At 49.8% G+C, this 13,533-nt stretch overlaps 1 protein-coding gene across 1 annotated transcript in view; it reads left to right on the top strand.

Moving 5' to 3' along the window:
• The window catches only part of LOC111148947 (prostate androgen-regulated mucin-like protein 1), a 99,281-nt gene that overhangs the window by 52,764 nt on the left and 32,984 nt on the right, over positions 1-13,533 (top strand). The window contains exon 2 of the mRNA XM_022505780.1: positions 9,921-10,694. Coding sequence (XP_022361488.1) covers positions 9,921-10,694 — 774 coding nt within the window. The remainder of the gene's footprint in view (positions 1-9,920; positions 10,695-13,533) is intronic.

Below are 13,533 nucleotides of genomic sequence, written 5' to 3'. Positions count from 1 at the left end.
GAGGCAAACAGAAGTACAGCATCTAATTGCATTTCTCGGCATTATCCTGTGATGAGTCGGATTACCTACTAACTGACTGACACGAATGCCCAGACGCATCAGCCCGGGATGACCCCGACGGCTGTCCTCCAAAGGCAGGCTGCCACGGAGCTGACCCCCTGAAGAGCTCCAGCTCTTTGTGTGGAACAAGGGGTCATGGATGGTGCCCTCAGCTGACCTGGTGGCAATGTGGGGGAAGAAGGCAAGGGTATGCAGGCTGAGCGGGCAGTGGTGCCCATGGCCCTGGGCTGCCTCGGCCATTTGAGCAGTTTGAAGCCTGAAAGGAGATCCTCTGAAGGAAGAGGTTCAGAGTCAGACCAGGACAGTATTAGGGGCTTTCTTGCATTTATGGTTTGCAAGGGCTACAGGGGATGAGAAAGAGCTCGTTTGTGATTTGGGCTCATCAGGGTAGCGTGGAAGGAAGGATATGCCGCCCCCGATCAGGCAAGAGGCGCTGCATCTTACAAACACCCAAACGCAAAGATCTTTTCTCTCTTCAATCCCATGAAGATTTTCTTTTTCTTTTGGAATTTCAGTAATTGAGAGAGCAAACAGGAGAGGGACAGGGTTGCTGAATTGTGCCCCCAGGCTGGGAAGTATGGCCAGCCACCACTCCAAGGGGTGAGGGGAAGAGAGATTCAAAGCCTTGGGTCCGGGTAAGGGGGGGAGTGGCGGCCTCTGCCTAAATTTGGTCACTACAAGTCACCCAAAGTGCTGCGTGCGCTCCGTCCGTCCCCTGTGCTTGAGAATGCCTGGAAATCCTGCCGTGAGAGTGAGGCCCAGGGAGGGGGAGCCTGCCCACCGAGGCTGCCCGTGGAATATGTCTGGGCTGTCTCCATCCTGGCTTCGGGTGGGCCCAGGCCCGGCGTTGGCCTGCAGTGCCCCAGCAGATCCCCGGGGGGTGGGACACGTGTTCCCAGGGCACCGAAGGATCCCCTCGTTGTGGGCTGCAGGGCCCTGGATGGAACGCAGACTGGGCCACAGACACGAAGTGACGTATAGCAGGTACGTACTGAGACATTCTCTGTGTGGACGTTTCATGTGCTCTCGTCCCAGATCCCAGAAATGTTGGGACTGGACCTGAAGAAGAGAAGAACAGAAGAACCAGACGCTTGTTAAGAAATTCCCCCACACACACCTCACCGAGGTGATGGATTGCCTCCTTCTTCCAGCCTACTACTCACGGCACACACCCATGTCCCCGTGACCACAGAGCAGCCATCGAGAAGGGTCTCGCCCTCCCTACACTGTCTCTTTCTCTCCGGTGCTCCCCCCTGCGGAACCCCTATATGGTACCTTTGGAATTTCAGGTACCAGTGGGCATCCTTGCTCAGCACAGCCACTGCCTGAGCCAAGCACCACAGTCCCCACACAACCAAAGATAATGAGTTGTGGGAGGACATCCTGCTCACAAAAAACAGTTGTTGCTTCTGGAGGGAGGAAAGAAAAATCGTATATTTTTTTTCCTCCAGGAAACCCAACTTTCATCCCAAATGTTATTCTGTCATTAGCCTTCCCAGCAGTCTCAGGAGAGCCCAGTGATACCGTGAGCCCTGACTTTATGGAGAAAGAAATTGAGTCACATACCACGTCTGTAAGTTCACATTTGTGGCTCAAAAACAGAAGCGTTTTTCCTCTTTTTGGACTAGGATAGCATCTCATTTCCATAAACAAAACACTCTGGAGAATATGGCTTTTCTACTTCAAACAAGTGTCTTAAACACAGTTTGATGGCTTTGGGACATACACATTCTGTCTAGGCATATGATAGCTGTCGAATACCATATGGTCGGACCAGCCTCTGATTAGTGGTGGTTTTGCAGATGTTAGAGGAATCTTCTGGAGCGGTGGGTGCCCTCCGTTGGGCATTTTTGTGAGTCCCTATCAGTGCCTTCACTCAACTAAAGATTGCAAAAGCCTAGTTTTGATATTAAAAAATATTTATCACTGTAAGATTATTTTTACTCTCTCTTTTTCTGTCCCTTGAACAGAAGGGTAGCCCATTGAGTAAAGAAAAGGTAAGGCCGGCCTGTGTTTGGACCAACTGATGGATGGCCAACCTCTCCAGGGCTGGTGACTCTGGTCTGTATCACGCCCAGAGAGAGGGAATTCCTGAAGTCTCCAGAGTGGAAACGAGCATGCAAAAATAGCAAACGTCTGCTTGGAGACCCATCTCCAGTTTTGTATGAGCTGATGGTTTTTATGGAACTTACAGACAGATCAAAGGGAAGATGCGTTTGTGCTCTCAGGGCCCAGCCTATAAGCCAGAGAACATTTCTGTCTTTCAAAGGGTAGAGAATCCATGTTTTCACTCAATGAATATTTATTGAGTCCCTTATCTGTGCCAGGCACTAAGACACAAAAACCAAGCTGCACTCCCTATGATTAAGGCTCCCAGACTGATGGGAGACAAGCACGGAGAGAAAGCATGGCTCGTTATAATGTGTGCTACAATTAAAATCTGTGCAAAGTGCTATGACCCCCATCAGTTTGGAGAATACTTTACCGAGGGGATAAGGCTCTCAGAATCGGGCCGGGGAGGGGGATTCGGGGTGGGAAGAACAGCACAGGCAAAGGCAAGGAGGCGGAGAGTCAGGCATAGTTCAGTTTGCTCAAATATGTTTATTTTAGGAATTGCTTGAATTCCTATTATGAGCCAGGCAAGGAGGACGCGTGGTGAGCAGATCCAATACGGCCCATGTTGCATGTGCATTTTGGAGGATGGAGAGGGAGGCGTGTGTTAAACAAAGCTTCTTGGAAGCATCACATAGTAACACTCAGATGTCAGATGTCAGTGCTATGCGGTTAAGGTAGGGGATGCTCTGAGCCCAGGAGGGCTTGGGGGTGGGGGAGGGAGGGATTTAAGGAGAGAATCAGCAAAGGCCCTTCAGCTAACACTGGTATGATGAATAGGAATAACCCAGGCAGAGAAAAGAGAGAGCGCTGTTTAGGCAGAAATGCCTGGTGTGTTTGAGGACCTGGTGGGGAGCAAGGCTGGACGGACTGGGGCTGGATTGTGGAGAGCCATCCAGGCCTTGCTGATGAGGGAGCCAAAGGCTAGCTGAAGACAAAGCGTAAATAAGCTGACAGCCTGCAACACTCCTGGGTAGGACATGTGTGACATTCTTCCAAGAGTCTCCCAGCTACACTAGTGTTAATACCTTGCTGGAGAGGAAAACAAGCTTAACTCCCCAATGGCAAGGCCTCTGGTATCTTGTAGGTATCTGGGGGATGCCTGGGTGGCTCAGTGGGTTAACCGTGTGCCTTTGGCTCAGGTCAGGATACCAGGGTCATGGGATCGGGTCTGTCATTGGGCTCCCGGCTCAGTGGGGAGACTGCTTCTCCCTCTGCCTGCCGCGCCCCCTGCTTGTGCTCGCATCTGCTTGCTCTCTGTCGCTTTCTGTGTCAAATAAATAAAAAAATAACATCTTTATTTAAAAAAAAAAAAAGCATATGAAACCTCCCTTTTCCTTACTTCTCCCAAGTCTGGAGCATATAATCACTGCTCCTCAAGACCCCAGGGCAGCAGCTCTTTTGTCCAAGGGTCCCGTCCCTGGGATTTAATAAACCACCTTTTTGCACTGAAGACATCTCAAGAATTCTTCCTTGGCCGTTGGCTCCGGACCTCACCTGTATTCCAAAACGACATTGTTGCGGGGGATTTGCAGTTTTTGCCTTCGGTCAGGGGAACACCAGCGCGGCCGCCCATCCTCCTCTCAAGCCTCAGGGGGTGTGATGTGGCCCGGCTGGCCTTTCAGGAAGCTCACGGTGGTGGCCGTCTGGCTAACCTCAGCGGTCATTTAGTGTGCAGCCCCTCAGCAGCCCCGGGGGCCCCTGTCAGCAGGCCTGGTGTGAGCCGCGAGACCACAGGCAAAGGCAACACCCAGCCTGACTCGGCAGCAACGGGAAAGGGCCCGACTGCGTTTTGATCGAGTTTCGCTGAATTTGCCAAAGCTTTGTCACGTGTTTCCTCGGGTACTTGACAAGCGAAGGGCAGGAAAGGACATGCGCTGGGTGGGGGGTGGGGGGATGGGTAAGCAACACCCAGGCAACCTGGGACTCTGGCACCGGCCCATGTTGCTGTTCATGAAACCCAGGAAAAGGTGACAGTTCGGGGGTCCATTGTCCACTGCTGCCAGCCTGGCCGGATGCCGCTGACGCCCCGTGAGGCCGAGAGGTGGATCACGAGGGCAGAATGCAGGCTATCTACCCTCGAGTACCTCCACCTGGGGAGAACTCACCTACCCAAATGGGGCAACCCCCCGGAAGGCAAGGCAAGAAACTGGGGCTCAAGCCAGACACCTTTCTTTCATACACCAAAGAGATAGAAACTCCAATACTGGTCTCTCCCATAATAATGGACAACATACACGGAAACGAACGATTTTCTTTCCAACTAAGAATCCGTTCTTCTTCTGAGCAGCAATCAGCTCCTCTTGCAACAGAAAAGCTCCAAACTTCTGACCAAAGTTCAGGAAAGGCTGCCATCTGTAAGCCTACACAGAGGAATTTCAGATTAGGTGAAGTTGGCCATCATTCCTCTAGAACTCTCCTCTGTGCCAAGTCTAAGAGATTTCCTTCCTTGAGTCAGCCCCTTTCAGGCACGGAGGCTTGTCACTGCCCAGGCCGGGCATGCCACACCTAGCAATGTCACTGTTTTGGAACAAAGCACATTCACCTCTAAATTGAGAGTAATGGGTTCAATTTCTTCATTCTAGTTTTTCTGCCATTTCCTCAAGGAAATATGAAAGTTAATTCTTTTCTTCCGGGGAAAGTGGCTCTATTTGGAACAGGAAGGTATACGGGGCATTATTTCAATTATTTCAGCTTATTCAGCTGTCTGGCCTCCTGTGGACCACCCCCCCCCACCCGCTTATCCCATAATGGCGGTGGCTACAGTACATTCTACCACTCTTTTCAAGTCAAGGACACACTGTATGTGTATTGGAGGGGGGTGCAGGCTCAGAGGTGGAAGCTCTAGGTCCGATTCTGACCCTGCAGGATTCTCTCTGGGCCACATAGCCCAGCTCCTGCTCTTAGAAGTATGACTTCACTTATAACACTCCACTTTCCATGTCTGTCCTCCATGTATCAAATGAGGAGCTGTACTCACACAGCATACCCCCTTTCTAGCTCTAAAACAAATTTTTTTAATCCTGAGAAAGTATACATCCTTATATGTTTGACTTATTTAGTTTGGTATTCCTCTGGAAACACAAATCTATCATGAGAAAGTAGAAATATATTTCCTCAGACCATCTCTGTGATTCTGAACATTGAGGTCCTAGTGTGATGGTATTTGGAGACGGGGCTTTGAGGAAGTGATTAGTATTGGATGAGATCATGAGAGTGGAGCCCTCAGGATGGGATTCGTGCCTTTCTGAGAAGAGATAGCAGAGAGCTTGCCGTCTCTCTCTCGCTCCACGAGCACACGTGAGGAAAGGTCATGCAAGGACACAGAGAGAAGGTGGCCACCGAAACTGAATGGGCCCACACCTTGCTTGGACTTCCTAGCCTCCAAACTGCGAGAAGTAGACTTGTGTTGTTAAAGCCACCCAGTCTGCATGGTATTTTGACCTGGCAGCCTGAGCAGATGAAGACAGCAGGCATTCCCTAGGAGAGTCTTAATGGGCCTTGGAAGTCTTCATGATGAGAGAAGACCCAGAGAGGGAGAAGCAGGCTCCCCACTGAGCAGAGAGCCTGATGCAGGGCTCCATCCCAGGATCCTGGGATCATAACCTGAGCCAAAGGCAGTCACTTAACCAACTGAACCACCCAGGTGTCCCTAGGCTTTAAAGTATTGTAAATAAATACTCAGAAGGTAGCCATGGGGGATGAATGACCACCTCCGGTCTTCTTTGGAAGCAGGAAGGATAAGAGCTATAAAAGTATATCAGTCAGAGTTAAACAAGGAAATATATATTTCTAGCAACTAAACCAATTACCAGGCATGTTCCTTTCAGCACTGTAATGATTTTCATGGTCCAGCTTTTAGCTCCACTGGAAATGGCAATGCAGGTGTCACCCTGAACATCATACACCACAAGTGGCATTGTATGTGTTCTCATTCTTTCAGAACCAACTCAAATGTCATCTCTTCTGTGGCTTTTCTAAATGTCATTTGAAAATGACATTTGTATACTTTTGCATTTCATGGCCCCCATATAGAATGTATCCCTCATACTTCAGGGCTCTCACTATAAACCACTTTTACTTCAGTGAGGCACTTACCACATCATATGACAGGAAGTTGGGGGTCCTTTCTGTCCTGCTGGATATTGAACTCTCTGAGGGCAAAGCCACAGGTGTAGAAGCTACTCAATAAAAGAATGAATGAATGAATGAATGAATGCTCCTTTGTGCACAGCTCATTCCTCAGGTATCCCGGGTTCCTAAAGGCTCTGACTTGGCTATCAGACTGCGATAGTCTCTGCCCCCTTCTGTCTCTGATACTATCAATAGTAGTTCAACATTGCCATTTTGGGGTTTTGGCCACAGAATAATGAGCCATGGGAGTTACTAGGATGCAGAGCCAAAAAGCTCCAAAGGTTGCATGTGAAGATCCAGCATTTTAATAATATTGTCCCAACCATTGTTCTGTCCATATTTTAAAGATCTCTTGCTCTGTATTTGTTCTGAAATCATTGGCACTTCAGAGCTGCCAGAACTCCACTACAGCAACATGGACTATTATGTGACCTAATTTAGAAGGTGTGCCCTCCTATTTACTAGGAGAGTAACTCTCTTATAGTTTATGGCTTTGACCAATTCCTTTTCAATAAGATAAAACTAAGGACTTCTATAACAATTCAAATGTTAAATTCAGTTAAATATGAGAAAACTGTCTTCAGGATAGACTCTGTAGCATAACTTGTCATCAGCTATGGTGTCTACTGTGTGCCAGAATGAAGAAGTAAGCAATTTTCCCACGAATGCCTGAATGCCTCCAAATATATCTCTTCCCCCATCCTTTGGGCTGGAATCTAACCCATGTTTCATTCCTTATGAATTTTGTAATGGTTGGTCATTTCTTGGATGCTATCTCCAAGGAAATCTCCTCAGAATATGGAGAGTTAAAGAGTTGAAGACCTAACATGACATCAGGCATAGGTATGTGTTGTCGTAGAATGACAGAGAGTGAGGTTGGCTTTGAAAGCAAGGTTCCTGTGCTCATGTAACCCCAGGCAGGCAGCCATTCCCGAGGTGGCTCTGGTGGATATGGCCATACTAAGTGAGATGTAGAAGAGAATAGAGAGATTCTGGAGTATTTTTGGATAAACTTCTTAAGTTAATCCATCCTCCCTCCTTCCCTCCTTTCCTTCCTTCCTTCCTTCATTCTTTCCCTCCACAAGGATTTACTGAGCACTTACCATGATCTAGGCACTGTCCTAGGCTTGGGGGGAAATATTAATGATTAAGACCAGGTCCCTGTGCCATCATGGAGCTTACATTCTGATAGAATAGAGAGAATAACAAGTAAATAAATAGTAATGTGATTTCAGGAAGAAACTTCTATTTTATGAAAAAAATGAGCAAAGGATATGGTAGTTCCTCAAGAAATCAAAAATAGAATTACCATATGATCCACTACTTCTCTTTCTGGATATAAACCCAAAAGAACTGAAGGCAGGGTCTCAAATGGATACTTGTACACTCAGACTCATAGCATTATTCATAGTCGCCAAAAGGTAGCAACAACCCTTGCTACCTTCTACCTTGATGGTAGAAGTCCATCAGTGAATGAATGGATGAATACAATGTGGCTTATGTGTATAAAAGTCTATTATTCAGCCTTAAAAGGAAGGAGATTCTGACACAAGTTACAGTATAGATGAACCTTGAAGACATTATGTTAAGTGATATAACCCATTCACAAAAGGACAATTATAATATGACTCTACTTACATGCATTACCTAAAGTAGTCAAATGCACAGAGACAAAAAGTGTAATAGTGGTTTCCACCGAATAAAGGAGAGTTACTGTTATTTAATGGTACAGAGTTTCAGTTTGGGAAGATGAGAAAGCTCTGGAGATGGGTTAGTGGTGATGGCACTGAATGCCACTGAGCTTAAAAATGGCTAAAATGGGGCACCTGGGTGGCACAGCCAGTTAGGCCTCCAACTCTTGGTTTTGGCTCAGGTCATGATTTCAGGGTTGTGAGATGGAGCCCTGACCAAGCCCAGCATCGGGCTCCATGCTTAGCATGGAGTTGGCTTGAGACTCTCTCTCCCTCTCCTTTTACCCCTTCCCCCCAACCCCGCACTTCCTCTCTCTCTTTCAAATAAATAAACCGGTTTTAAAATGGTTAAAATGGTAAATGTTACATGCACTTTAACAATTAAAAAAAATCATCTTTTAAAAACGAAACAAGGAGCTGGAGTGGGAATGATTTCAGTTGGGATCATCTGGGAAGGCTCTTCTGAGAAGGAGGTGACATTTGAGCAGAGACCAACCTGAATGATGAGGAGAGCATGGAGTGACATAGGGGATTAGTTTGGAATTTTGTTCTAAGTGCAGCAGAATGGCTTTGGAGGGTTTTGACCAATTAAAGAACATGCTCTGATATACCACTAAAAGATCATACCAGCTGCTTTGTGAAAAGAAACTGAAAGGGAGAAAATTCAAAGGGCAGAAGACCCATGAAGAGATTATGGCAGTTGTCTCAGCAAGTGACTGGTGGCTCAGGTGATCTTGAGATGATGGGGAGGTGGAGAAAAGTGATTGGGTTGGGATGTATTTTCAAGGCAGAGTCATCCTGATTCACCAATGGATTTGATATGGGGTGGGAGGTAAAGGGGTGCATTAAGGGTCATGTCTCCATTTTTAACTGAGCAACTGAATGAAAGAAGCTGCCAACCACTGAATGGAAATGACTAGAGGAAAAGCTCGTTGAGGGATGGTGAGGGGCATGGGGACTCAATCAGAAGGTGGTTTACATAAAAAGGGAAATAAAAATTCAAGACTGGGTGAGTGATAGCACTCAGTGATAGAAGCCATTTATTAAGTACTTGAATAAATGAAAGAATTAATTAATTAAACAGAATATGTAAATGGAGGGAGGGAGGACGGAAGGAAGGAAGAACAGAAACTAATTCTAAATGTTACAAAACGTGAAGGGGAAACATTTTGCAAAATGATATGATTGTAAAGACCCCAGGCTAGAATTTGAAAGAACTGTGTTCCAGTCCCAGATAATAGTTCCAAAACATATTTCCTACCGTCAGGTTTTCTTCCAGGACTTCCTGCCTTTCCCCCTTCACAGAGAATGTTTTCACATCTTGACTCAACCCATCAGCAAGCCCACAGCCCTAGTATCCTTGTGCATAAAGACACATAAATACACCAAAAAAAAAAAAAAAAAAAAAAAAGCCCTCCTGTGTCCCCGGCGCGCGCGCGCGCGCGCGCGCGCACACACACACACACAGCAGAGCTCACAACTTCTGGGCCAGGGAACAGCCAACCCAGGAGCTCCTCCAACTCTGTACTCACCAACCCCAGATCCCCCGCCGTCAGCGCAGGTACTGGGGTACACACACACACACACACACACACACACCCCCGCCAAGCAATCCAGAAAATTCCCGGTGAAGGTCAGTTCCCCAGTTAAGGGCACAGTTTCAAGCAAGCAGGGGACAAGATGAGCTCCTTCCATGTATTGGCCACACGTGTGTTGAAGGACCCACGGTCTCCCTGGGCCTTCAGGCTGGTTCCCACTGAGAGACACAGCGGGAGGAGGGAGCAGGGAGTGGGAAGAAAAGAGGCACAGGTCACCTTCCCAGCTGGGAGGGCATCGCGCAGAGAGAGAAGCCTGTGAAAGTGCCGGGGCGCAGCCGGCCCCAGGCGTGCGCGCGCTAACCGGTGTGTGCTGGCTCTTCCACAGGACTGCGGGTGCAGAGCCTGCCGTCGTCGGCCCCCTTCCCCGTGTCTCTTCCCGCCAACGCTCTCCCGTCCACGGCCGGCTGGACCAGCGCGCCCCGCAGCCCTCCTGCCTTCCCGACCAGCGGCGTCCCCGGCCACGCGGTCCTCCCGGCTCCGGCCTCGGCCCCGGCGCCCACACGCCCCAGGAACGTTTCCGCAGAGCCCGGAGAAGCGGGCCCGAGCAGCCCAGCCTCTCCCTGGGGAGGCCCGAGCGCGGCGGCCTCCCCCGCCAGCGGCGGGGCGCCCTTAACACCCACACCCTCGGAGCGCGGCCCCAGCACTCCCGAGGAGCCAAGCGCTGCCCCGACGGAGTCCCGGGCCTCCTCCGAGGCCCCCGCTGGGTCTCCCACGCTCCCCTCTCCTCGGGCTCCGGCCTCCTCGCCCCCACCCCTGTCGACCTCTCCAGCCGGGGAAGTTTCGTCCGCCTCCCCCACCAGCGCCAATCACAGCTCTGCGGACACCAGCACCGAGCCCACGGGAGCCCCGACCCCACCAGGGTCCCCGACCCCACCGGGATCCCCAACTCCACCGGGATCCCCAACCCCACCGGGGTCCCCGACGGAAGAGCAGAGCTCTGCGCGCGCACCCACTTCCCATGCCACAGCCCAGCCAGGGCCCGTGGACACGACGCCCCAAGCCACGGCGCCGGCCAAAGTGACCTGTCTGATGGTGGACATGGAGACCACCGCCTCCCCGGGCGTGATCATGCAGGAAGTGGAGCACGCGCTCAGTTCAGGTGAGTCTGGGTCCCGGAACCCCGAGGTGCGAAGAAAGCAGCCCCATTAACCCCGCGCCATTGACCTCGGTTTGAATCATGGGGGGCCAAGCCGGAGGTCCATCCACAAGAACCTCCAGCGAGGGGCCAACGTGGCTTTCAGTCCCTTGGTTAATTCCCACATGCTGTCTCACTGATTGCCTCGGGTCCTTATGATTCCACTTCACATATGTCATCGACAATGTCAGCAGGGCAGACGGCATCAACAGAGGGGCGATCTGTGTTGCTTTTGGCCCAGCTTCCTGGGTTTAAAACTGGCGCCTGCCCTTGGGCAAGTGGCTTCATCTTTCTGTACCATTACTGTTCTTCATCTGTAAAATGGGAACGAAATAGGTTCTGTCGGACGTGATTCTTGTGGGGCTTGAGTGAGAGGACCTGTGAAATACTTAGAACAGTTCCCAGCGGGGAGGGAGCACTCAGAAAAGGTCAGTTACTAGAATTTTGCTTGGTGTATTAACGGAGTGCTTACCTCATGGAAACCAGTCAAGCCAAGTAGGATGGGGGGGTGGGGGTAGAGAACTGGCTTATTCTTTAGAGTCAATGATATATTTCATGAGAAAGACAATAAATTTTACAGGTCATTGCATTTGTTTTAATTCTCCCAGCGGTCCTCTGAAGTCAGTATGATTCTTATCTTGGTTTTGCAATCTTGGACATCATGGTGGAGAGAGATTTAGGGTCTCTTCTGAGGTCACATGCCTCTGGCATTGACGTAAAGATGGTCAACTTCAGGGTATTGAGCAGGAAAAGGCCTTAGTGGGAGTTTTTGGCGTCTCGAGTGAGAAACAGTGAGGCGGGAACAGCCAGAAGGTGAAGGGGGAAACGGAGCTACGGCCCCTTCCCTGGGGAATGCTCAGAACACAGCCACACAACTAGCTGGGGTCAGAGGCACGGCATGGTTGTGACTGAGGAGAAATGAACATCTTTTAACAATCAGTAAAGAACCCGCATGAAAAGAAGCTCCCGTAGACAGTAGAAGTGGAGAAAGAGGGCTGAGATGAGCAAGACCTGATTCCTCGGGGAAGAGCTCACAGTTTACTGGGAGATAAAGTCCCAAAGAAGCAGGTATTCTTATTTCAAAGGCCCAGTATATCACTGACAGTCCCAATGAGAGAGAGAGAGAGAGAGAGAGAGATCCAGTCACTCTGAGATAAAGGAATTAATCACAAAGGTCTTGTCTGGGGTCTGGGGGAACAACAGGGGAGCATAATAGCAGAACCGTTATGAGTCAGGCCTAGGAGGAGGGAACGATCACCAGGACCCAGAAGGAGAGTCTTGTGGAACAGACTACCTTGACAGAAGCATTGACTCTTGGCTGAGACACCGCTAACCCAAGGTTCATCTCTGGGAGTGAAGGAAGTAAATCTTCCCTCTGCAGCCAGAAGCCAAGAACAGGGAAAGCCACAGCGTCGTCCAGCCAGCTCACCCCCCCCCACCCCCGGAGGGCTCATCAGAAGGTTGGAGAGGGGCGCAGCCAGTTTGAATGTTGATTTCCTCTGTGCAGACCCCAAACCCACACCACCCTGTTTACACGTCCAGCCAACACTCATCCCACAGCATTTAGATGTGCACTTTCCACACCAGGCCCACACCCCCACTTGCTGCCTGTTACTCACCATGGTCCCAATGTGCAAGGACCATCTTAGCATGGACACAGTTCCTGGAACAGGGTGGGTGTGGACTGGACCTGGCATCTTAAGGCATCTTAAGGACTGTCCCTAGCAAAGGGTCCAGCAAGATACAGGCTCAAAGAGGTCCCGATCTCTTCTCTCTGTCCCAGAGATCTCTTCCATTTCTCTGTCCAGATCTCTTCTCTCTGTGTCCCAGGGTAGCCCTCCCTGCCACCCCACCGTGACATAGTTTCTTCAATTTTCCAGCTGATTTCCCTTTCTCCACTTGCTGCCCCTCCGGGATAGTCTAGACATGGTGGTTTCATATTCCTGAGCACAGACTGAGCTTGGAAGCAAGATTCTCCATAATCTGACACGACCTGCTACTTCCGGCAAGCACCCTCCTTCCACAGGACGGGTTAGCGAAGGCAGTCCAGTCCCAGCATTCCGGCCTGTGTTGTAGAACCTGTGTCTTGATTTCCTTAAATATGAGCCAGCAGGGTCAAGAAGCACAAAATCAGTAACGGACCTGGGTCATGAGCCGTGATAGTTCTAGGGGGTACCGCATCCAGGGAACTCAGGGTGAATTAAGGAAGGATTGAGGGACTGACTCGAGAAGAGATCTGGGGGTAGGCTGTAGAGAGATCGGTCCAGGGTACATTTCATAGATCAAAAAGGATTCATCCACTGACCTAGTAAATCAAAAGATATTTACTCTGCATCTACCAGTACCCTGTGCTCAAGGCAAAGAAAGAGAAGACCAGTCTTTGAGATTTCATCACTTCAGTAGAGAGAAAGGGCACGAGTAACTCCTCATACCACTAGCATGACCACATTAGTTTCTAATCTGAGAAGGAACTGGAGTGGGCACAAGGATCTTTGAGCAGATGGGATACAATCTGCTCATTTCAAAGGTGAGGAAATTATGCCACACAAGTTTGGAGTACCTCGCCCAAGGTCACACCGCCCAGTGGCAGAACTGGGCATAGAGCCCAGATCCCGGAAACCACAAACAAGCCTTCTTTCGCCCGGTGGGGATCACTGAGCTGCTCCTTCCCCAGCCCCTCCGGCCAGCAGCACCCAGAGCCAGTGCTGACAGATTACCATTCGGGGGTGTTCTCATTTAGAGATCCTTGAGCTGCCTTCCATAGTGTCGATAATTATACCACACTTCCGTTTAGCGTTTTTGT

The sequence above is a fragment of the Enhydra lutris genome, unplaced genomic scaffold (genome assembly GCF_002288905.1).
Source record: "Enhydra lutris kenyoni isolate GAN:26980312 unplaced genomic scaffold, ASM228890v2 scaffoldscaffold21, whole genome shotgun sequence".
Classification (NCBI taxonomy): Eukaryota; Metazoa; Chordata; class Mammalia; order Carnivora; family Mustelidae; genus Enhydra; species Enhydra lutris.
This window is presented reverse-complemented; position numbering and strand designations above follow the sequence as displayed.